The sequence below is a fragment of the Nyctereutes procyonoides genome, unplaced genomic scaffold (assembly GCF_905146905.1).
Source record: "Nyctereutes procyonoides isolate TBG_1078 unplaced genomic scaffold, NYPRO_anot_genome, whole genome shotgun sequence".
NCBI classification, from domain to species: Eukaryota; Metazoa; Chordata; class Mammalia; order Carnivora; family Canidae; genus Nyctereutes; species Nyctereutes procyonoides.
In genome coordinates, this window is record NW_026575043.1 from 54,312,340 (window position 1) to 54,337,964 (window position 25,625).

A 25,625-nucleotide genomic window follows, 5' to 3' on the forward strand; every position below is an offset into this window, starting at 1 on the left:
TGGGCAAATAGGGCAGCATTCCTGGCTGAGTGGGCATCTACAGCCAGAGGGTGGTCTTTTTTTTTTTTTCCCAGCATGTGAGGCAGTTTATTGACATTTACTTGCCCAGATGACTTTTCCTCACTGTTATGGGGTTAAAAGAATTGAGGGGAAAGAGGACATGTACAGATGAAGCCAAAAGGCACACACTGAATACACCATGATAGGCTGAAATGAGGTTGCTCTGAGACTGTCAAGCCCCCCATTTCAGAGGCTAAGAAAGTTTGAGCCCAAGAACATGCACTCATGTAGCCAAATCCCTTCTGTCTGCCAGAGGAGAACCAGGCAAACCCTGGCCAGCCAGCCTGCCTGCTGGCTCTGCCACCAGGCATCTTCAGACCTGGCTGTCATGCTTGTCTTGGACCACTGACATCGCAGTGGCCATGGCGTCCTGACCTAAACAAACAGGGAAGGCCTGGCCTGACCCCATCTGTATGGCAGAGACAAAGGTGACTGATTAGCAGATCTGTGGTGCACAAGTGATGGGAGGGGCGGTGTGTGTCAGCATGAGATCACGGCTCTAAAATGCAATGTAAATCCACAAGGTGTGGGTCTGAAGGCTGGACACAATGATTAAGTATGGAAATGTCACTCGGAGCTGACCCAACTTCTGGACAGACAGACTTCTTGCACAGCCTCTGTACACAGGGTTTAGTCCCTGTGGCTCTAAACTGTCTCGGAAGCAAAAGGAAGAGGAAGTGGTAGGCTGCCCAGCTGGGGCCAGGGGACTGTCATGATTGTCCAGATCTCTGTGGTCAGAGAGTAGCCCAGCCACCTCAGCCCTGACCCTGGGACGTCGGAGGGAACAGGACGTTGAGTCCCAGGGGGCTCCCCGTCGAGGCCCCTGCCTCGCCCGCCTGGCTCCACAGGCCTCCTCTTCTACCACTTCTTCTTTGCCTCCTTCTTGGGCCTCTTGCTGGCAGAAAGAGCAGCAGTCTTGGGCTTCCTCGTCACCTCCACATTTCTGGGCTCAGAGGGCTCTGCCTCCACCTCATGGGACTTGGGAACAGGTACAATGATGGCCAGCACACAGATGAGCTGGAAGATGGCCCCCAGGAAGAGTCCATACTGCAGCAGGTTCTCTAGGAAAGTGGGCTCAGGCACCTCGGGAGGTGAGAAGTCCAGGTCGGAGGCCATGGCCTCGGCCACCAGCTGCCTGTGGTCTCCTCTGATTCACCACTTTCCAGAGCCAACTTCTCCCACGCCGCCCAGCCGCTCCCCCGGAAGTCGAGGGTGGTCTTTTTTTGAGAAAGGCCACTAACCAGGAACACCAGCTACAGCTTTTTTGAGTATTAGTAAACTCAGGTCTTGATGCCTTTCCTTCCAATCAGCCTAGCTCTACACAAAAACTTCTCTCTGGGAGTAGACAGGAGGAAAGAGCATTGCTTCTAGGGAGTTTGCGAAGTGTTCTATGTTTGCAAGCCAGGAATTGGTGTGCCATAGGGTCCTTAGGGTCTTTCCTTGATCCTGATGGTTTATGCCGTTCAGGTTTTGAGGTCTGCTGTTTTAGAGGATTCTTTAATTAACAGAAAGACTGTGAGAGAACTGATCCCCCCGCTCCCTCCATGATAATTTAGCTGTTCTTTTTCTTAGTCAATGAAATCCACTTTTTCTTGTATCATTAGAAAATTTTTCCATCCGATGATAACCCTAAAAGCCACCTCTGCATTCTTAACCATCGCCTGGACATTGACCCTTTCCCTCTTGACACTTGCAGGACTGATCCCGTCCGACCCTTCATTAGTGGGCACGTGGCGAACAGCATGGCCGCAGAAGTGATCGCCTTGCTTCATAGCTTGCTAATGGCCCCCGAGTCAAATGCTGCCCAAATATGGACCACAACAGCAGAAAAGGTTAGCACAGAGTCCCTGCTTAACTGGGGAAACAAGGGGGAGGTTTGTGATCTGTTTTAGCATTTGAATCCTGCCTAATAAGGATCCTATTCTAGTAAAGATTTCCCAAATTGGTCAGACAGACTTGTTAGCAGTCTTATCCCCCCACCCCCCCGTCAAATTTGCTTTGGTTTAATCGTTTCCCTTCCGCTAACCTATGCCTCCTGTCACTGCCAGTTCTAATTTTGCAGAAGATGAGACTATATTCTCGGGGAAAGGAATAGCATGCCTTGTTTCTCATTCTTGCCTATGTTCAGTTGGTACTGACATTAGGAAATCACACAGCCTTGGTTTATTGGATTTGTTAAGTGTATTTACTAAGTTCTAAGGCCTCTGTGATTTATACTCCCTGAATGTTCTGTCAGTTAATTCATCATTACACGTAGTAGTCTAGTTTCCTGAAAACTAGGGACCTGTAATCAATTCCCATTTGCCCATAGTCCTTTTTCAAGTGAGTGCCTTAAGAAAATTGGATGTTGAGTTGTAGGCAGTATGCTGTGATGGTTTTCCTTCAGATAAGCTTTTGCCTTATTTTAGGAGTTTTGTCAATGCAGTGTTTGATTCTCCCACATTCTGAGGTTGTGTGTTTCCAGTCCTGTCTCATTATATAAGGCGAATATGGCAAGACATCCGTGGTCACACCTGATAGTTACTTCATCCCTCCCATAAGCAGAGTTCCTGCAGTACATGGGAGCCAGCCACTGTTACAGATAACAGATACTTCATCACTCTTAGTGTTGAAAATGACCAAAGCTTTAACTCCTACTACATGGCTGCTTCTTATGTTTAGGTTCTGTCTCGTGCGCTGATGTACATTCCACAGTTGGGGAAATACGCAGAGAGCATTCTGGAAAATGGGAGCAGCAGTGGCAGGAAACTTGCCAAACTTCAGAGAATCGCCCGCCAGGCTGTCGCTGCACTGTGTGCCCTTGGAGGCTTCAAAGAGACCATCAAGATAGGGTCTGAGGTTCAGGTAACCAGCCAGCATTTCCCAAGTTCCTGCATCCATTGATTAACTGATCATCTGTAAAGACTGTATCATCCACCCAGTTGGACAGGAATCCTTGTTCCTTCAAGCTAAACAAGGAATCTGAGAAACTCATGAATTCTAATCCACACTGTGCTGCAGGTTATTCAAATATTATACAGTACTGTATGGTTTTAACTATGATATCTGTGTCCCTTGGTGTCACTTAAGTTTTAGAGTTGGAAGTTTGAGATTCTGTCATATTGTGGTCACCTTGACATAGGTTTTAGGACCTACTATTTTAACTCCCCATTCAGTGCTTGGTATCTGCATTGTGATAAGCTATTCCTATAATGCCACTAACAACAGCTGAGAATTCACTCTTCCACACCTGTCCCATGAGAGTGTCGTATACACCATCAGAGCCGGTCAGTAGTGCTAATCATAATCCCTCTTTGTCTCTAGGTTTTAGGTAGAGGAATATCAGGAAGCATCGGAGTAGTGGCTTCTATCAATGAACAGGAAGGTATAGCTACAGTCAGATTCCCACCCATAGACTGTAGAAAGACTTCGCAAGCATCAGACACATTGACTATTCCATTGTCTAGACTTTGTGTTCCGAGATCGGAGGTAAGGTGATTTTTAAATGCATTATTAAATGTCACTGCAAATGGTAAACATACTGTGATGAAAAATATGTGCACACACAGTACAGAGGCAAAAATACTTGGTTATCTTAAGTGTTACTTGGGAGGTGTATTTATATATTGGGTGTAATTACTTAATAGTAACGTTTGTGTGAAGATTTTTACGTAGATGACAACACTCGTTTCTTTGGTTAGGAATATTCCACAGTGTATTGTATTTTTAATTGTTTTGGTCTAGTTTGCAATTTTCTGTATGGTGATTTTATTTTTTTGACTGAAATTTTGAGAATTAACTCCAAATAATAACACCCTCATTTCTTAAAAACTAACTACTTGAATTTGACTTTTTGCCATGCCCCCCCCCCATCACCATCAGGCACTGCCTCTTCATAAACTGTCCATTACTGAGAAGGTAGTACAGGCAGTCCAGTCCATGTTGCTTCCTCAGGAGGGAAGTCTCTCTATTCATACCTCACTTCCTGCAACAGGAGATGGGTCAGCTCCTGTGATGGCAGTCGTTCGGCTCCTGGCTGAAATAAGAACAAGGTGAGCACCCCCCAGAAATCCCCTAAGGCTGAGGTGGTACAGGCCAGAGAGGCAGGGGTCCTTGCTGGGCCCCTCCACTCCTGATTTAGTGCGTCCACAGTATGAAGTTCATGCCAAGCTGAGAACAGAGACTGTTCTGTGCTGTGTTTACTACATTTTTGTTATATTCCCCAATTTCTGCAAGTTTTGTTGCATTGTGTAATTTCTGCACTTTGAAACAGTTTAGCTATTCCCCCCAAAATAATAAGTAAGCAGTCAAAAAGTGATCTATCATACACAAGGCTCCCACTGCTTTGCTTTGGTAAAAGCACTTTGTTCTATTCCAGTGGACCTCTCTGCCACTTTACCTTGTTCAAGTGGTTCAGGCTACATTAACATACATCTGATCTATCACTTTTCAAACTGAAAAGGAGAAAACTAGGGAATGCTCTCAGGTGTTGGTGTCAGAAGGAAAAACAGTATTTTCTTGCGAATACATTTATTTACCACAGTAACAAGTTTCTCTTTTGGCAATGGGACTTCTTAGAAAGTTCGAATACGTGTTATGAATTAGGTAAGAGATCAGCATACAGATTTTCTAAGTGTCTGGGTTCTTCTTATTCCCAGAGCACTAATGTTGCCCATGGAGCACAGTTTAGGAAATGTTTTTTAAGAGATAATGCTAATTTCTCACCTGGCACTTTGTATCTGCATTTAGTAGAGATGGCAACCATTTACCCCTCTTCTTGTCCATGCACTGTCAGCAATTACTCTGGGGGAAAAGAACAGTTACTTATGCTTCCATACAAATCTAGTTCAGAAAAAAAAAAAAAAAAAAACAAGAGGAATGAGGAGTTTAAACCTTTTTTGTAAGTTAGGGAACAAAATTGATTAAAATGTTCTTCATAGTTAACTTTTTAGAGAATGAACGTTGATGATTTTGAAATATTATAAATCTTTTAACATTAAGAGCATGCCTGGTCATGGCCCAGCTTTTAGAAGACAGCTTATTCTGTGAAGAATTCATACAACAGTGTCCAGCAGCTGTTGAAGTGCTCAACCTAGTGGCCCAGGAATGCAGTGCTGGTAAGTACCTGTGGCTTTCCTTACTGCTCCAAGTGTTGTCAGCACATTTCCAGTTTGACAATGGAATGCTAACATTTATATACACACACACACACGTGTGTCAAATAGCTGAGCTCTGCAGATAGCAGTTATCACAACTTTTATCCCAGATCTAGAAATGTAAATAGCTTTTAGTACATACGAAGTAGGAAATCGGCATTTTTCAATTTAATTGAGGACCGTGCCAGCGTGTTTTCTTTCTTCCATTCATATTAATTCATTGCATTAATTTCTCTGTTAGAACTGTTTTTGGGTACACCTGGGTGGCTCAGTGGCTGAGCATCTGCCTTTGGCTCAGGGTGTGATCCTGGGATCCTGGATCAAGTCCCGCATCGGGGTCCCTATGGGGAGTCTGCTTCTCCCTCTACCTATGTCTCTGCGTCTCTCTCTCTCTCTCTCTCTCTCTCTCTCTCTCTCTGTGTGTGTGTGTGTGTGTGTCTCTCGGAATAAGTAAATAAATCTTAAAAAAACTATTTATGAACCCTTAGGATTGCAGATACTGTCTGACTCTTGTCATTGTCGACATTTGAATTCACAGTCCGGAGTTTGCACTAACATCCATCCCTGTTTGTGTATGTGTGTGTATCTATGTGTGTGTGTGTGTGTTAATGGAAAAGTTTAAACACAAAAATAGGGAGACTAGAATAGTGAAGCCTCAGGCTCAATAGTTAACTCATGGTCAATCTTCTTTCATCTATGCTGTACCCCCTCCTGGATTATTTTTAAGCAGATTCTTAGATATTATTTTACCTAAAAATTTTTTAGTATGTGTCTCTGAAAAATAAGGACTCTTAAAAAAACTGCAATACCATGATCACATCTGAAAAATTAACAATTCTTTAATATTAACTGTCTTGTCAGCATTCAACTTTCTGATTTTCTCATAAAGTCATACTTGTTTTTGTATTTGTTTATGTAAATTGGGATTCAAATAAAATTCTTACATTGTAATTTCATTGCTGTCTTTTCATTTTATTTTATTTTTTTATTTTTTTTAATTTTTATTTATTTATTTATGATAGTCACACACAGAGAGAGAGGCAGAGACATAGGCAGAGGGAGAAGCAGGCTCCATGCACCGGGAGCCCGACGTGGGACTTGATCCCAGGTCTCCAGGATCGCGCCAAAGGCAGGCGCTAAACCGCTGTGCCACCCAGGGTTCCCTCATTTTATTTTAAAATATAGATTCCCCTCGTTATGTTTTTTGCCTTGCAATTTATTTTTTGAAGGGTTTCCTATATCTGGATTTTGCTGATTGTATCTCTATGGTATCATTTATTGTATCTCACAATCTTTAGATTTCCTGTAAATTGCTAGTTGGCCTGGGTATTTTTAAGTGAAAATTTATGCTTTGTCTCCAAGGATATAATTGGACTCTAAATGAAATTGTTCAGAGTTAAATTAGCATCTTCCAGTACTCAATTGTTAGCATTTTCATGAAACTGTAAGGAATAAATGAATATTCTTTAACTTCCTTAATGGTTTTAGTGTTATCCTTTGTGTGGGGGGTGAGGTCATTTTTATTATCCATATTATTTACTATTTCTCATGCCATTTGCTTTTTCAGTCACTCCTTAATCTCTTCTCTGTCCTTCAGTTTTTGTTCTTTTTCACACGGCACCAATTTCTTTTGGTTGGTCTTTGCTTTGGGTCTTCACTCTGTATGTGTCTTACTCCTTAAATCTCCCTCCTCTTTTAAGGGTAGCACTGTGGAACCAGCAGCCGGTAATAAAGCTCAGAGAGATCCTGAGCATAGAGAATAAGAACAGAAGAAAAGGAATTTACTAGGCTTCTCAGGGGAAATTATTTGCGACTAAATGCCCATAATTCAGCTTTGTACTTGTGGTTGGGCCTTCGTTCCCTGCCTCTGCTTTTTCTTGTTCTTGGCCTACATGGCGTTGTAAGACTTACGTGACTGATTTTTAGCCAGCATGTACTTGCTTGATTGATTGCTTGCTTTTCTATAGGGCTCTGAGTATCCTTTTATACAGTTTCTCGAATAAGGGAGTCTTAAACTGTGGGATTAACTTTGGTACTTAATGTACAAGCTAGGAATCATAATAATTTGGAGCAGTGGCCTCAGATGGCTTTAATAATAACCCACCTAACCCATTTTCTCTAATGGAAGAGAACTTTGTGGTCACAAGAGTTGGATAGAAATGTGGGGAAGTGTTTATTAATTGCCATAAAAGAGAAGACTGTGAGTTTATATACACCAATTTATATCCTAAAATCATGTCTTATGTCAAGTTTAATAGTCACTTTCATAACTCACTTATGAAGTTACCAGAAAGAGCTCTGACATTTAAGGTATATATCAGAGTTTGCCGGCTTCTCAGTCCTTTACCTGTGATGAATCAACAAACCCTGCATCGGGGTTACTTTCTAATATGATGGTGGATTCTTAGAGCCCACAAGAGAGTCCTGGACTGTGCTTAGAAGAAATCCTGTTTAATAAATGATTCAAGGTGATGGGTGGAAGAGAAAGAGTTCTTTGATCTTTATTTTTGAATATATAAAGACTTTTACTTTCATGTATGAAAATGTCATGAAATTTACAGGTAATAATAAATTTTTGATTCTTTAAAATGCGGAAAAAAATTCAATGATTTCTTCCATTATTTGACTTCCTCTGGGATGAATTAAGCAGAAGTCTTGGCCATTTTGATGTTGACTTACTCCTATCTCACTATTATAGTTTCTCTAATCCAGGGAAAAGAATACCTAATTCCATTTGGCCTGGGAAGATAGCACTACATCACAGAGCTTTTCCCCATGAGAAATGTTTCTGTGAAGGTCACTGGATCCCTTGGTTGAAATAGCATAAGAAACAGATTTTAATACTGAAGAAAAGACATGTAGAAACAAAACAAAACAAAAAAATTCCCAACTGTATTTTTTTATAGAAGCCAGAACCTGTCTAGTCCAGCTGTTTTTTTTTTTCTTTTCCTACTCCCTACTTTCTAAATATTCACATTCCCTGAGCCAGAGAGGTTCTTCTCAAACTTGGAAAATTCACAAGTCTCCCTCGGAAGCCTGTTTAAAATGCTTTCCAAGTTCCCCCCAAAAGTCAGAATATTCAGTTGAAAGTAGGCCTGGGCAGTTGTGCTAGGAGGGGCCCAGACCTCACTCAAAGAAACTGCTCTAAGCTTTGTTGACCCACCTTCTTTGCTTGTCTCTCGTCCCTAGTGCTTTCCATGCTTCTGTTATGGGCAGTCTCTCTCTTGCTAGTCAGGCCTCTTGGCTCTGTAGCTTTTAGGATTACCAGCCTCACGAATACTCCACATTTAAAACCAGAGTCATTATTTCCTCTGGAGTCAGTTCTCCTTTCTGACCTCCCTGTTTTAGGTCATACTCAGACTATTTCTGACTCTCAGATACTGAGTTAAATATGACAGGCACCTCCTTCCTATCCTTACACATCCAGCCATTTGCCATGTTCTAATCTTCCTTTGAAATGCTTCTGAAATCTATCCCTTTTCTGCTCATTTCCACTACCAGCTTCCTAAGTCAGGTGCCTTTTCTCTCGTATTTAAACATCTACATTATGCTCCAAACTTTTCCTTCCTGTACCTTGTCTTTCCACATTGTCATCACTGTTGGCTTCCTGAAACCCTGCTTTGAGAGACTGTCAAGTGCATGAAGCTATCACTGAGATGCCGCCTTTCCTAAGCATCCTTACTCCTGTGGAGTTGTCATTTACAGACTGGAATGAGTTCACAGCCAGTTCACAGCTGTTAATTGTTGCTCTGGCCAGAGTACAGTCAGTTTTACCTTTCCTTAATTGGAAGTATAGGAACTTTTTACTCTCACCCTAGATCCTGTAAAATCTCCTCTTGTGTTAAGCCTGCTCATGTCAGATATGCTTCACTTCTGCCAGATAACCCCCATTCTAACCCTAAGAATTGCTTTTCCCTTATTTGATATGATTCTAGCCAATCCCACTGAAATATCTCCGTGACATTGGTTACTGCTTGATGGAAAGGACATTGTTGTACATGTTACTCACTGGGTCATTGGATCATCCAGTATTCTATGTATAAATTCTCTTGGAATAAACTTTTTTTAAAAAAATATTTTATTTATTTGAGAGAGAGAGAGAGAGAGAGAGAGAAAGAGAATGCAAGCATAAGCAGGGGGAGAGACAACTAGGGGAGAAGCAGGCTTCCCAAGGAGCAGGGAGCCTGATTCAGGGCTCGATCCTGATCCCAGGACCAGAGATCATGACCTGACCTGAAAACAGACGCTTTACCAACTGAGCCGCCCAGGGTCCCCTTACTTTGAGTCCATTTTATATTTTCCTCCTCTTTCCTGTTGGCTTCTAATCCATATCCTTGGATTATATTAGGTGTCTAGGTGTCTGTAGGTGTAGATGTGGTATAAGTCAATAAATTTCTCAATATCCTAAACAAACTCTGTGCTTTACTTTTATTGAACTATATTTTATTTTCCTAAGACCTTTTTCACATAGCATGTGAATTCAGGTATAATTCACATACCATAAAATTTACCATTTTAAAGTGCACACTTTGGGTTTTAGTATATTCACAGAGTTATGCAATCATTACCACTATATATTTCCAGAACTTTTTCATCATTCCAACCAGAAACTCAGTACCAATTAAACATTAACTCCCCATTATCCTTCCCTCAGCTTCTGGGAACCTCTAATCTATTTTCTGTCTCTCTGGATTTACATATCCTGGGTATTTCATATCAACAGAATCCTGCAATAGTTGTCCTATTTTGTCTGGCTTCTACTTAACATAATGTTTTCAAGGTTCATCCATGTTATAACATGGGTCAGTACTTCCCATAACCATGTTATGGTTGAATATGATTCCCTTGTGTGCATAAACTGCATTTTATTTATTGATGAATTTATTTATTTGTTTGTTTATTTTAAATATTTTATTCATTTATTCATGAGAGACACAGAGAGAGATGCAGAGATACAGACAGAGAGAGAAGCAGGCTCCATGAAGGGAGCCTAACATGAGACTCAATCCTGGGACTCCAGGATCACACCCTGGGCCAAAGGCAGACGCTCAAACCACTGAGCCACCCAGGCATCCCTATTGATGAATTTATTGATACTTGTTTGTGCTTTTTGGCTATTACCAATAATGGTGCTGTTAATATGCATATATAAGCACTTATGTGGACAAATGTTTTCAGTTCTCTTGGGCATATGTAGGAGTGGCATTGCTGGGTCATATAGTAATCCTGTGTTTAAATTTTGAGGAACTGCTTGCTTTTTTGAAAAATTGTTTTCCACAGCAGCTGCACCATTTTACACTGCAACCAGCAGTGAATGGGGGTCCTATTTACTCCACATCCTCATCAGCACTAGTGTTGTCTTTTTGATTATAGTTATCCTAGTAGGTGGGAAGTAGTATTTCACTGTGGTTTTGATTTGTGTTTTCCTAATGACTAATGATGTTGAGCATACATTCATGTACTTATTGGTCGTTTATCTTCTTTGGAGAGATGTCTATTTGAATCCCTTGCCCATCTTAATTGGGTTGTCATCTTATTGTTATAAGAGTTCTAGGGTGCCTACGTGGCTCAGTCAGTTAAGTGTCTGCCTTTGATTCAGGTAGTGATCTCAGGGTGCTGGGATTGAGCCCCGTGTTTGGCTCCCTGCTCAGTGGAGTCTGTTTCTCCCTCTCCTTCTGCCCCTCCTCCCACTCATGTGCGTGCTTTTTCTTGCTCTCTCTCTCAAATAAAGAAAATTTTTTAAAAATTATAAGAGTTCTTTATTTTTTTTAAGATTTTATTCATTCATTCATTCATTCATTCATGCACATGTGAGCAGGAGGAGGGATGGAGGAAGAGAGAATGAGAGTTGGACGCTTAACTAAGCTACCCAAGCACCCCAATTGTAAGAGTTCTTTGTAATTTTAGCTATACTAGTCCCTGATTGGGTAGTACATAAATCTTTTCTCCCATTCTGTGGGTTGTGTTTTCTTCTTTTTTGGGGGGGGGGTTGTGTTTTCACTTCCTCAGTAGTGCCCTTTGAAACACAAACCTGTTTCATTTTGGTAAAGTCCAATTTATCTCTTTTTTCTTTTGTTGTTTTTACTTTTGGTGTCATATCTTAAACCATGGCATAATCCGAAGTCATGAAAATTTACACCATTATTCTAAAAGTTTTATAGTTTTAGCTGTAACACTTTTTCAGGTCACTGATCCATTTTGAGTTAATTTTTGTGTGTTGATTGAGGTACTGCCAAGACCCCTGACTCTTGACTCTCCTAGACCATTGCTCATATTGCCAAACCACCTGGAGTTCCCTTCCTTCTCTGCTTATTGAAACCCTACCTTTTCTAAGATCTAATTCAAGTCTGTTTTTATGAAGCCTTCCTGGGTCCTGGAATGAAGTCGTCAGCTGCTCCTCTATGCCTGTGTTTGTGCTTGGATCCTATCTAAAAGACCCATACTGTAGCCTTGTACCACATTCTTTCTTTCTCTTTTTCGTTTTCGTTTCCTTTTTTTTTTTTTTTTTTAAGATTTTATTTATTCATGAGAGACACAGAGAGAGGGAAGCAGAGGCACAGGCAGAGGGAGAAGCTCCCTGCAAGGAGCTCGATATGAAACTCGATCCCGGGACCGCAGGATCATGCCCTGAGCCAAAGGCAGACTCTCAACTGCTGAGCCACCCAGTCGTCCTTAATGTTCTTTTTTGTACATGTGAATGCATGTACACATCTCATCTGTCCTCCCAGAATAGGAGCTCATGTATCTTTGTATTCTCCAGCATCTAGCACTGTACCTTTCTTAGGAGATGTTAAATAGATAGTTTTAAAAAATCAGTTTCAATGATGAGAATAATAGCTTCCATTTATTGAGTGTTCGCCCAGGGACTTAGCTAAAAGCTCCACTTGTGTTACTTCATTTCATATTCAGGACCTTGAACAGGTGCTATTGTTACTCTCATATTATAAGTGAGATGGTAAATATTGAGTAAAGAAGCCAGATTCTAAATCCAGGCAATCCCACTTCAGAACTCATGCACTTGACCACATTGCTGTGCTGCTATGTGTAGTAGACATACCTCAATCTGTTTGCTTTTTTGGTAAGAATTTGAATACTCTCTGAAGCAATTTATTGCTTTGATGCTCCTCAAGAAGAGCTGGAGCTCTCTTGGGGCTTTTGGGACTTATTTTCACTTGTTTGATGTATCCCCTCCCAGGGGAGCGACTGGCAGTTGTGGAGGTGCAGTGTGAACGGCTGCGAATGCTCTACCGTGACTGTGCTCGGCCGCCACCACCTCCGCTGCAGGCTGACCGGAGACAGGTGAGCCCCACGCCATGCGTACCACTGCCTGCCCATTTGCAGCATGCTGTATTAGAGAATGCCAAGTGGCACCTTAGTAACTAGCGTGAGCATTTGCAAATCCATTTGGAGGTGCACACCCTAATGACATGCTATCATCTTTGAATGTCAGAGTACATTGATTTGACATTCTGAATAATGAATGATGACAACAAAGGAGCAGAACTCATTCATTTGTAAATAATTTCTTACTCTATCAATAACGGAAAAGAACTTTCAGAATTTTAGATCTGTAGTCCATCTTATAATGATACGGGTATGAATAGAGACTGAGAGGTGATTAAAAAGCAAAGGTGGCAAAGTGTTCAGAATTGGCACCTCTGTGAATGTTCTTAGCAGCTTATTTGTAATAACCAAAAAGTGGAAACAACCTAAATGTTTATAACCTGACAAATAAATTCATAAAATAGGGTGTATCCCCATAAAATGGAATGTTATTCAGCCTTAAAAAGTGAGGAAGTAGTGATCCATGTGACAATATGGATAAACCCTGAAATTATGTTAAGTGAAAGAAGCCAGTCACAAAAGACCACATATTATGGAATGTCACTTACTTAAAGTGTCCAAAACAGGCAGATCTAGAGACAGGAAGCTGATGAGTGGTTGCCAGGGACTGCAGGGGTACAGGGGATAAGGAGTGACTGCTTAAGGGGTAGATGCTTAAGGGGGACAAAAACACTCTAAAACTTTACAGTGGTGTTGGTCACACAATTCTTCGTATACAAAAACCATTGAATTATACATTTTAAATGGGTGTGTGTTATGTGATTTGTATCTCAAAAACTCAGTGCCTTTAGTTGAGAGTGTATAAAAATTGCCATTTTCTTACAGTTTTTCGGTAGGTTTGAAACTTTCAAAATAAAATTATATGAGACAAAATGTCACCTGAAGTCTCAACATCTCCATTTAGCATTGTTAGTGTGTCAGCAAGCTGGATCACCTGTACTTTTTCCATGACAACGGATCTCTGTTTTGCATCTAGCTACTCTGCCTCCATAGATGATGAATGCCTTTCCATGTTGACCAATAGAAATTTCATGGTCCGGTGTACACTTGAGCCTCAGTTTCCCTACTTAGGCTTTCCTTGATGCCCATTTGTGTCATCTCCCATTCCCACCATAGCAGTGATCTGATGGATGTCCTTGGAGCTAATCATCACATGGATCTTTCAGTCCTCTGGATAAAAACGAAATTAATGGGCTAAAAAAATATGCTTTTATTGACAGAGAAGCATGAACCTTATGATTAGATTTATTAAAATTACATAAGTGAAAAAAATGAAGCAATTAAGTTAAAAAATGAAATGTAATATTACTCTTTCTTGATGTCGAGCTGAATAGTAAGTCACAGGATTATAAATTCTGCCCACTGATGGGTCTGAAACGTGGCCTCTAATTACACAGCCAGGATGAGGGGCTGAGGGTCCATGCTGCATGTGTGTAAGGAGGAGAGCTGTAGGAATTGAACCTCATTTGTCATCACACAAGTTAAGTGATGTCCTAAAGGAAAACTAAAAATGGCATTATAAGCTTAGGAGGAGAATAGAGGTAAGTATCAGAATGATTGGTTCTAGAGAGCAATGCTGGGCCTAGAGACTGCCTTTTTAAAAATAAAGTTTACTTTGGAAATACAAGGTATGTTCTTAAATAAAAGATGTACCTATTTTATAATACCACTAGATAAAAATTTTTCGAGACTGTAAAGAGATTAGTGTTTGCAGTTGTATTGAACAAGGCACTTTCTCCCCATTGTAGCCCAAAGAGATCACTTGGAGCCCCTCGCGAGTGTTCCCGCCTGTCCGAGCCTGCATGTTCTCATCGCATCTTACTTCTGTCACCTTCCTGGCTGACCCCAGCGCTGGGGGTGGTCTTCCCCGGGGCACATTTATCTATGCCACCTCGGCACTGCCAGTTCAGGTGAGAAATCACAGTCTCTTGCCTCTTTCCTTCGTCTTTGAAAGACAAAGCAAGTTCTAAGGGCCCGAGAGGAGCCCTCTGATTGCCCACTTCTGGTGTTTCCTCAGGCCCCATCTTTTTACTGGGAAATTGAAATTGTTTCCTATGGAGATACTGATGATGACACTGGACCAATAGTCTCCTTTGGCTTTGCCACAGAAGCAGAGAAACGAGATGGGGCTTGGACCAATCCAGTGGGCACTTGTCTTTTCCATAAGTAAGTGGCTACTATTGCTGTTACTACCAAAAAAAAAAAAAAAAAAATAGTGGGGGTGGGTGTTCTAATGCTAAAATAATATTATTATAATCTCAATCTCCAAAGATGTATAAAACACCAGTTGGAAATATATTCAAATTTAGACAAAGAGAACCGCTCTTAGGATTTCTCTTCTAATTACTCTGGTGCTGCTGAAGCCCTCAGGCCTGTTCACTACTTAACTGCCTCTGTGTTGGTCAGTCAGCCTTGTCTTTGACTTTGCTTTTTTTCATAGCAATGGCCGAGCTGTGCACTACAATGGCTCCAGTTTATTACAGTGGAAGAGCGTGCGCTTGGACGTGACTCTCTCTCCTGGTGAGTGCAGCGGGAGCTTTTTTTTTTTTTTACCCTATGTATTTGTTGTTTCCACATTTTGTCTAAATATGTTAAAAGTAAAGAAACTTAGCAACTGGAAATGGGCAATTTGTCTTCTAGTGAAAGCCAAGTAGGTCACTGCTGTCTGCTAGTTTACACCAAACCACTCCTTTCGTGAGGCCCTTATCATTGAGAACCCTTCAATTGGTAGGGTAGGAGTCACATTTGCTTTCATTCCTCCCTCATTAGAAAAACCTGAGATTTTGCTTCTTTGAAGTTTAGCCTTCTGTCAACTTTTCATTGATGAGCAGATAAATAGATTCCAAAAAGGGGGAAAAATAAAAGAGGAGCTCTCCCACTTGCCCTGAGGCACTCATAGAATGTGTTATGTAGGTGATGTATTGTGGACTTGGTTCTTGGGAGCCTAAACATCTGGTCCTGCTTCATCAAATTTGCCCAGAAATTTCAGTCACAGAGATCATCAATTCAATTAAGACAACAACAACACTAAAAATCCTTTTCCCTTTCCTTTTTATTTTTTTTAATTTTTAATTTTTTTTTTTTTTTTATGATAGTCACAGAGAGAGAGAGAGGCAGAGACATAGGCAGAGGGAGAAGCAGGCTCCATGCACCAGGAGCCCGACGTGGGATTCGATCCTGGGTCTCCAGGATCGCGCCCTGGGCCAAAGGCAGGCGCCAAACCGCTGCGCCACCCAGGGATCCCCCTTTCCTTTTTAGCCTCCATATAAGTATCTTGCTCTGTGTAGACAAATTAGGATCAGTCCTACCTGTTTCACCAGAGGAGCAGGATGTAGGTATTGTCCTCTTGCTGTTAGAAACCCCCAGACATGTTGGCTACTTATTTTCAGATAGTACATCTTAGCGTCGTCTCTGATGAAGCAGATATTGTTCTGTGTGGTGGGTGGTCTGGGCTGCCCAGACGGGGCATAATAATTCACCCTGTCCATCAGGTAACCTCACACAGCCAGCTGGGATCATTTTGCCATCACTTAGGAAGCTGCTTGTTAACATTGCACCTTTTAGGGAGTGTAGTGTTTTCAGTTATGGTCAAGTTATGACTTAGAGATAATTTCCTGGCAGTTACTTCTCTTTCACTTCCTGGAGAACTTGGACATTTCAGCTGAATACTTAAGTGTTTTAGGCACAAAGTGTTTTGGGGGAACACATGGCAACCATAGACAGAGTTTTTATGTGTTGCCCTCATTTGTTGTGTTTGATCACATTTTGTTGTTTGAGAAAGTCTGGGACTGGACCACAAGCAAACACGCCATCCTCTTCCTAGAGAAATGTGTCTGCGTAGGAATCAAGAACTCATTTTTTACAACTGAATCTCAACCTCTGTACCAACACTTCTGGTGTCTTCATCAGCAGATACTTCCTGGACATCTCCTGTGTGCTGGGTACTTTCCTGGGCCCTGGAGATGCCATGGCCATAGTGACATAAATAGTGACAAGTCTTCAGCCTTTGGGAAGCCCATCCTAGTGGTATCTGAAGCATAGGAGACTCTATAATCAAAAGCAGAATCGTAGAACTTCATGCACTTTCTGGAGAGTTCACAATAAGAGACTAATTATACAGCTACCTATGCAAGCAGCGTGCCTGAAGCAGCCAGTGTGTGACTGCTGATGTGGTAGACATGCTCCTCTTGGTCTCTGAGCTACTATGCCCTCTTCAGTTGACTCATATGAAAGCAGCTTGGCTTGTCTTAGCTTCTCACAGAAATGCCTTAGATACATAAAAGTAGCAGGTGGGACATAATGTGATTTAACAATATACCTCTAGCTTATGTTGTGGGTTGGGTTTTATATTATTAAAACCATTTCTAAATCTTCTGCAAACTTACTGAGAAAATACTGCCTTTTTACCTTTGTGCCGTAAGTAATTTTACATGTGTCAAAGAGAAAAACTTGTATTTCTCTATTTTAAAAAAAAATCCTACCCATTGTTTTCCCTTTTTGTCTTGGCTTCCAGGAAAATAAAGGCTAAATTTAATGTGTAATTGTGGTAACTGACTTAGACACTAGGTATTTTCTTCTTTTTTCTCTTTTTTAAGCATTTTTAAGTTTATTTATTCATGAGCGACACAGAGAGAGAGGCAGAGATATAGCCAGAGGGAGAAGCAGGCTCCATGCAGGGAGCCTGATGTGGGACTTGATCCCGGATCCCAGGATCACGCCCTGAGCTGAAGGCAGACGTTCAACCGCTGAACCCCCAGGCGTCCCTAGGCATTTTCTTCTGAATAGTTTGACTTCTCTTTTTAAAATTATTTCTTTTGTATTTATACTCAAGTATAATACATAACTTCATATCTTTTTCAGGATGTAAACAATGGCAAAAATAAAGAGGGTCAGGGATATGTGGCTCCATCACACTGGTTGCAGTTTGGAAGTTTATTTAGTAATCAGTAAAGGGGAAAACAAAATGTTTCCTTCCTGTTCTCTGCCATAGGTGACGTGGCAGGAATTGGCTGGGAGAGAAGCGAGGGGACCCCACCTCCTCCAGGGCAGCCAGCCAAGGGCCGAGTGTACTTCACATACTGTGGGCAGCGTCTGTCCCCATATCTTGAAGATGTCTCTGGTGGGATGTGGCCTGTGGTTCACATTCAGAAGAAGGTAGGTTATCTTACTGGGAAGGAAAACAAATTCTCCTTAGTAATTTGGATAATGCTCAACCTTGCTGGGGAGGGCAGTCTACTCAACTGAATCTACCATTCAAATGCTGATCTCACCTGGAGGCACTGTTCCAGACACACCCCATAATGTTTAGTCTGGTATCCTGTGGCTAAACTGACAATAAAATTAAGCTTCTCAGTATGATTGCAAACCATAGACTTTATGGAAACAGATCTGACCCATGTCCCCATTACCTTGAAGAAGCAATGCTTGAGCCAGGTCTAGACTATTAACTGGTCTCAACTTGGCAAAATTGGAGAAGAATGTCCTCAGTGAAGGGGGAGCAGCTTGTGTAGTGGCATCAGGCAGAAAGGAACAGTGTTAGAAATAGGAAAGGTCACTGTCCGAGTAGCAAAGGGTTGGGAGAGTGAGATGGAGGGGAGGGGAGGCGGGCTGGCCTGTGCAGAGCTCTGTCTCAGCGCCAGGGCTCTCAGTTACATGAGCCACTCTGCCTTGTTCCAATGCTTTCCCAGAGCTGGGGCCTTCTTCTGGTTTGATGTTGAATAACATTCACCTTGGAGTGCTAAATAAATGAATAAACAAACCTAGCCCCTCTCAAATCCTTTACTTGATTACCTTCCCAGAACACCAAGACTCGTGCTAACTTTGGCTCCCGCCCATTCGCCTATGCTGAAGGGCAGGCCCACCGTAACGCCGCCGACCTGTGCACCGATCTGGCAGAAGAGATCAGTGCTAACTTTGAGGCGCTGCCCTTTGCCATGGCATCCGATAGTGACAACGACGCCGGCACCAGCATTGCTTCAGACCCGGGCACTCATGGGCCGCCTTGCCGCATTGCTGCTGTGGCTACTGCTCAGCAACGTAAGCTGCCTCCTCGCAGGGCCCCACTGCTTCCTGGGAATGCAGATGCTGCTAATTCAGAAGGCCATCCAACTTAGGCATACTGTAGTGCCCATGGCTGTGGAGTAATGGGCCTGGTGCAAAGAAATTGGGGAGCAGAAGTGTGGCAGAGCAGAAAGTGCATTCCCCACATACAGGAAGCCTGCCATTACTCAGTGTGAGCAAAATATTGCCACATGGAAATGCAAGCCTGAAAGACCATCGCTTTTTATAAGATAGCTAAAAACCTCAGAATTTTATATGAAATCTTGTTTTTAAAATATTAATTTTTAAAATTATTTTAAAACTGAGGTCATTAAAAAAAAACCTGAGGTCATGAAAGAATAACAAAACACTGTGGAATCTAGGTGGTAGGTATTAGGTATGCACTAAAAAAGCTTTCCTAATTATTTGAAAAACTTCATAATTGAATAAAACCAAGCTTCCTAAACTAAAGATGTGTGCAGACTTTAACTGGCCCTTGGGATATTGGTTTGCAAACTGTTCTAAGACTCTGCCTGATGAAGAACTTTTCCTAATTCTTCTCTGAATTAAATGAATCATATCCATAAAAAGGACTTTAGGTTTCAGGAGAATGATACATGATTGTTATCCCATGGCTCTGCACTTCAAAATCCTTCAAAGTGCTAGGAGTCTTTCACACAAATAGATTCTGGTCTAAGGGGGAGAACTTCATGGTTTTCCTGGCCTTCTCTTGCCTAGAATTCACTGTCACTGTGCTCTGTTGCAGAATATGACAGTGACACTTCCTGTCATTACAAAGTAGAACTCAGCTATGAGAATTTCATAACCTCGGGCCCAGACCCCCACCCACCTCCCATCGCAGACGACGAAAGTGATGACGAGGACGAGGACGATGTCCCCCAGGTATGAGGTCCACAGTGCTTGCACAGCTCCCTGGTGACAGGGACGAGCCACCAGGAATGATTTTGATCTGAGGGTGCAAAGCTGGAATGGTTACACTTCTAGTTATAGTCACTGTGTTTGAATGGTAGCTCTGGAACATTCATCTTTCAAACCACATATCAGTAGCAATATCTGCTGGACTCGTCTGCCTGGTACTGATCTGAGTGTGGGAAAAATGCAGTACCTTTAGTGATTCAGCAGGAAGGTTGGGGGCTGTGTGGAGTGCTTATTTAGCTTTAGAAGGAAAGAAAGGGCTTGCCACAGTCTGGCTATTGCCTGCCCTGATATCTGAGGATGTGTTTCTGAGAGCTATAGGAGAGCTATAGGTCAGAGAAGGGCTGCCGACCACACAAAGCACTCCTTCTCCGTTCATGCATTTGCCTTCTCCTTCCAGGAGGACCACTACGCCCTGCTGGTGAAAGCATGGGAGACCAAGGTGTTTCCTACTATCCGAAGACGCTTCCGCAATGAGGCAGAGCGGAAATCGGGCCTGGACCAGATAAAGGGTGCTTTACAACTAGGTCTGGTGCTTTACACTTTTCTTGGGAGCTACTTCATAACTTGAAGAGCTATGCTTATATTGAAACTCAGATGTAAATCAGAAAAGAAGGGCTCCCCTAGAGTCAGGCCAGACTTAGCCGTGTCCTTTACTTTTCAGTAAAAGCCAGGCTTTTACTGAACTCTGTGGTCTTCAGCTTTCATTGCCAGACTTTTGCTTGTCAACCTAACTCCACGTTTGGGTTGATGGGCTACTGAAATGGTTGTACTGCAACCACTGGAAAGTTGAATGGCCTGATGGTTAAATAATTTGGGCTCTCAAGTCACAGCTATGCTACTTACTGTCTGTATGACCTGAGGACAGTTACTTAACCTTTCTGGTCTTTACTAGCCTTTAAAATGGAATCAGTGTTGGTGACCGCCTTATATGGGTATGAAAAATAAGTACTTTAATACAGGTAAAGGTCCTAGGAACAGTGCCTGGCACATAGTAGTGTTCAGTTAATATAGTTCTAGATGCCACCATGTTAACAGTGATGGTGGGATTTTTTCTTCCACTAGCATGATTCCTCTAGCAAAGAATAATGCAAAGTTTGACCCCAGATGGTGGACTGTTAGTGGGTTTTTGTTTGTTTGTTTGTTTGGTTTTTTTTTTTTAAGATTTTCTTTATTTGAGAGAGAGAGAAAGAGAGCATGAGCAGATAGAGGGAGAAATAGACTCCCTGCTGAGCAGGGAGCCTGATGTGGGGCTTAATCCCAGGACCCCAGGATCATGACCTGAGCCAAAGGCAGACACTTAACCAACTGAGCCACCTAGGCCCCCTTGTTAGTGAGTCTTGAGTGCAGGCAGCTGATTTCTGTTTTGAGGATTTTCCTCATCTTGTGAAAATACCTGCTTTTCTTCCCCCGACATGGTGTTCTCAGGGATGGTATAAGAGGTTTCATTTTTGTCCTGTCAGCAGCATTGCTCCTCTTTTAGCTTGTTTGGAGATTAGGACCAATAAAGAGCAAAGCCCCCACATGACCTTTGTTTTTTGGCCAATTTATATTGAGTCCCAGATTTCCAGTATTACTTTTTTTCCCATGTTGGCACCAGGACTTGATCAGTATGTGTAAAGCTTGTTTTTATTTACTTATTTCCTTTCATGCCATCTCTCCCCAAAGCTAAGACCTATGACAGTGGAATGGTCTTGTTTAAACTTAACCTTGTTTAACCCTAACCATGTCACACCTCCCATGACATGGTGGGATTGCTTCCTGCTTTTATCAGATTCTGGCTGCCAGCCCAATTCTGGGGCAGATCATTAGTAATTCTCCTTTACTCAGGTTGAGGCAGAGGGAGCAACATTAGGAAGTCCCTTGGCAGGAGTGCACTTGGGTGGTTGGGCGACCAGCAAAAAAGCCAAGCAGGTGTAGCTGAATAGGAGAGCATGAGGGAAAGGCAGCAGGACACGAGGCAAGGGGCAGGGATAAGCATTGGGTACATGAGGACTTTGGATTTTATTCTCTGCAAGATGGGAAGCCACTGGGAGGTGGTAAACAAAGGAGCAACATAATTCAGTGTAGTCGATCCCAGAGAAAAAAGAGAATTTGCTCTTCCCCATTTGTTTTCAACATCAGAGCTGAAATACCCTTATGTGGTTTGTCAGAGTGCAGAACCGATCTTCTCTCATGCACAAATGACTCTCACTTAATACATGTAATGCCAGATGCACTGCCTCGAAGCACCTATGCAGCATTGATTTCAGTGTTGGGAGGGCTTCAATTCAGTGGCATCTGTTCAGCCATCCATTCATCCACTTACCCATCCCTGCAGTCAGCAAGCACCTCCCAGGTGTCGGGCCCCTGGCTAGGGAAACATTCAGTGATCAACAGCAGATGGCATGTGATCGGGGTTGTGCAGTACATCGAGAGGCCACAGCATATGTAGCTAGGCCAGCCTGATCTAGTGTGGCTTCTTTGGCAACCTGCTATTTAAGTGAATATCTGGAGCTTAGTGACAGCTGGCTTACACTCAGAACAGTGAAGCCCCCAGGGGACTAGTGCCTCTTAGTACTTTGGAGAGAGTCAGAAAGGGGATAAAATTTACAGTGTGCAGATGGAAAGCTCTTGAGTACGATCACTGGTTGCTATGCCTTCATTTTGACATCAGTTCTGCTTCAATTTGGATTTCTTTTCATGTATCTTTTGATGCCAGAGCCACCCTCAATGTCTATGGCCAAGTGTGCCTTCTCCTCCTTTGCTCCCAGTTCAATTATGGGAAGGTTTAGACAGCACAGCAGGAAATCTGATCATCCAAAAGTGGCCCCTGGGCCAGAGGCAGACTGATGACTCACCCAGAAGTGCCTCCTACCCCTGAGGTGGCCTCTTGCCAAGGCATTCTCTCAGGATCCGTCTGTGTACTGTGACTAGTCATATGAACTATATTAATTTAAGCATAAAGCATTTACCTTTTGAATATAGTCTCCTTCAATATAGCAGTGGCAGAGGTGAAAAAGAGAATGGCAGGCGGCTCGTGGTCCCCAAAGAGCCACCTTGGTGAGGTGGATCAACCTCCTGTTGTCAGGTCCCCTAGGAAGGCTAATGAAACTGCCCCTGTGCTGAGTGTGCTTGAACTCGGCAATCTCCTCATGCTCCTGTATTCCTGCTAAGGAGACAGCAGAGAATTTTTTTCTCCTCTCCCCAATTCCTTTGGAAAATGTTGCAAAGATGCTTTTTCCATCATCTTCCAGTATCAGGCCACATTTCTGGTCTGTTCTGACAGTTCTATCTCTAGGCATCCTTGTCTGATTGCAGCCCCCTCCTCCTAAAGTATGCTTCGAAAATCACCACGCCTTCTCCCTCCAGCAAGGCTGGCAAATGAAGGAGTGGGAGAGCAGTGTGAGGAAGATCAGCCCCTGCGAATGTACCTGTGGCCACACCCATGTATGCTCCCAGGCTTCCCAAGCCAAGTGGGAGCCTAGGCAGTGCTGGGCAGATGGAGACACTGCTTCCCATGTCTCTGTACATCCCACAGTGCCCTCTCCTCAGGACTTTGGACATTCTTTGACTGCATTTATTAATGAATAGTGGTAGTTGCTGGTGAACTCAATGATGTGTTCTCTTCCTGGGAAGGAAGAACATGGCAGTTTCTGGTACTGAGTAGGGGAAGTTGGTGGAGCTCTGTCTGAAGCAGCAGATGTTTGCTGTAAAAAGTCACACAGTACAAAAATATACAAAGTAAGAAGAAGCCTTTCCCTCACTTCTTACTCTCCACTTGTCCTCTACTTGGTTCTTTTGACTCAACTGAAATGATTACATAATAATGTCCCATGATTTTTAGCCATTCTGTATTGATGAGTACCTTCATTTTTTCCATTTTGGGATTTCTCCACAGTGCTACAAAGAGTGTTCTTATATCTTTATACACTTATATCCTTATACACTTATATCTTTACACACTCATGCTTGTGTTTCTATAGGAAAAGTTTGAGCACTTCCTACAAGTAGGGCATTGAGTGTGTTAAACTTGCTAGACGCCCCATAATTACCTTCCCCAAAAGGCTATGTACTCCCATGGCTGGTGTTTGAGAGATTCTCTTATGTTTTCTTTCTCATTATGACTCAGTGTTATGGCTGATCCAAAGACCTTGTACTCTTCGGAGAGTTACCAGCCTGGTTATGTTTTTTAGGCATGGTGGACATTGCCCGACAGACAGTTGAATTTCTCTACGAGGAGAATGGTGGCATCCCAAGAGACCTGTATCTTCCTACCATTGAAGACATTAAAGACGAAGCGAACAAGTTCACAATTGATAAAGTTCGAAAAGGTTCTTCTTACCCTCTTACTTCATCTGTGAAGCTTCCTATGAGATGAGAAGTTGGGTTTTCACTTGAGTGTGAGCAGAGCAACTGCTAGCTCCTATGGGCTGACTCTCCTTTTTCGGAGTGACAGGACCTCTCACAGCCTCTCGTCTGTGAGGCCCTAAAGCTTCCTGTTGGTCTCGCCTCTGGTGGCCTCCTGTACATTCCCCGAACTCCCTAGCATGCACAGAGTGAGACAGGGCACCTGTGCAGAGGGAGAAGTGGAGCATGGGTGGAGGCTTCCAGATAGGCCTACCAGCCTTAGTCGTGGCTGCTGAGCTATAATCATGAATGTGTGACCACACTCTACTTTTTAGAATTTTAATAGAACACATTTATTCTTTTGATTAGAAATCTATTGCATATTTTGAGGAAATGAAAACACAGAAAAGAAAAATGGAAACCACTCATTATCAGACTTTCACAAAAATATGAGAATGTCAGGAACAGAGGAATATATATATTTTCTTTCTTTTTTAGATATGATTTACATTTTACATTTCGATATAATTTACACTTACCATAAAATTCACCCTTTCAAAGTATACAATTCAGTTTTTAGTATATTCTTAAAGTTGTACAGCCACCAAACCATTGCCTCTAATTCCAGGACACTTTCAGCCTCCAAAAAGAAATCCTATACCCCCGTCATTTCCTGTTTCTCCTTCCCTTGAGCCTCATTAATTTACTTTTTGTAGATATAGGTTTGCCTCTTCTGGACATTTCCTATAGATGGAATCATACAACATGTGGTTTCTTTTTTGTGTCTGGCCTCTTTCATATAGCACAGTTTTTCAAAGTTCATCCACGTTGTAGCATGTGTTAGTACTTTATTCCTTTTATGGCAAAATTATATTCCATTGTGTGGATAATACCCCATTTTTTTAATCCACTCATCAAATGATGAACACTTGGGTTGTTTCTAACTGTTGGCTACTAGAAGTAATGCTGCTCTGAACATTTGTGTTCAGGTTTTTGTGCAGACATGTGTTTTCATTTCTCTTGGGTAGATATGTAGGAGTGGGATTGCTGGGTCCTATGATAAGTTGAACTTCTTAAGGAACTGCCGGAGGATTTTCCAAAGTGACTGCACCATTTTACATTCCCACTGGAAATATACAAAGCTTCCAGTTTCTCCACATCCTTGCCAACACTTAATACGGCCTATAGTTTAGATTATAGCCATCCTAGTGGATGTGAAGTAGTGTCTCATTGTGGCTTGGTCTTCTGTCTCTCTAATAACATGGAATAACTTTTCATCTGTATCTTCATTTTCCTTTGGAGAAATGTTTATTTGAATTCTTTGTCAATTTTTTAGTTGGCTTATTTATTTTTTATTATAGTAATTCTTACAACATTTAGTTGTATAATCTTCAAGACTGAGCTTTATACCTTTTTAGTTACAACTAAACTAAGATATTGTTAGATGCTATAGAGCTATTTTCAGCCCTAAAATATAGGGTCCCAAAATAATAATGGTACTTGCTTCTGAAAAACCTTCTCCCTCTGCCCTCCTCAGGTCTCACCGTAGTAACCCGCTCTCCAGACAGCAACAATGTAGCCAGCAGTACAGTGGGAACTGCTCTGCCAAAATTCGCCATCCGGGGGATGCTAAAAACCTTTGGGCTTCATGGAGTTGTCTTAGATGTTGATTCAGTGAGTAAACAACCTTTTATATACATGGAAACTTTCATGCCCAGATGCCATGTGCCTTAAAAAACAATCATGCTGGGGTGCCCGGTTGGCTTAGTTGGATAAGTGTCT

General features: G+C 42.2%; 2 protein-coding genes across 10 annotated transcripts in view; one reads left to right on the forward strand and one right to left on the reverse strand.

The window, feature by feature from the left end:
- The window catches only part of HECTD4 (HECT domain E3 ubiquitin protein ligase 4), a 189,096-nt gene that overhangs the window by 129,292 nt on the left and 34,179 nt on the right, over positions 1–25,625 (forward strand). For all 9 annotated transcript variants that reach the window (XM_055322034.1, XM_055322036.1, XM_055322035.1 and 6 more), the window contains 15 exons: positions 1,757–1,892; positions 2,722–2,904; positions 3,364–3,528; positions 3,922–4,091; positions 5,041–5,156; positions 12,391–12,494; positions 14,288–14,449; positions 14,557–14,705; positions 14,980–15,059; positions 17,530–17,693; positions 18,338–18,575; positions 19,345–19,481; positions 19,915–20,041; positions 23,690–23,827; positions 25,381–25,517. In XM_055322034.1, the coding sequence (XP_055178009.1) occupies positions 1,757–1,892; positions 2,722–2,904; positions 3,364–3,528; positions 3,922–4,091; positions 5,041–5,156; positions 12,391–12,494; positions 14,288–14,449; positions 14,557–14,705; positions 14,980–15,059; positions 17,530–17,693; positions 18,338–18,575; positions 19,345–19,481; positions 19,915–20,041; positions 23,690–23,827; positions 25,381–25,517 (2,206 nt within the window). The remainder of the gene's footprint in view (positions 1–1,756; positions 1,893–2,721; positions 2,905–3,363; positions 3,529–3,921; positions 4,092–5,040; positions 5,157–12,390; positions 12,495–14,287; positions 14,450–14,556; positions 14,706–14,979; positions 15,060–17,529; positions 17,694–18,337; positions 18,576–19,344; positions 19,482–19,914; positions 20,042–23,689; positions 23,828–25,380; positions 25,518–25,625) is intronic.
- On the reverse strand, positions 723–1,256 carry LOC129507560 (protein MANBAL-like). The gene has a single exon (XM_055322044.1). It carries the CDS (start codon positions 1,174–1,176, stop codon positions 919–921), a length of 258 nt encoding a protein of 85 aa, XP_055178019.1. The 5' UTR covers positions 1,177–1,256; the 3' UTR covers positions 723–918.

Bases quoted from the DNA above. Each gene is read 5' to 3' on its own strand.
- LOC129507560 (XM_055322044.1), bottom strand. From the start codon at position 1,176: ATGGCCTCCGACCTGGACTTCTCACCTCCCGAGGTGCCTGAGCCCACT.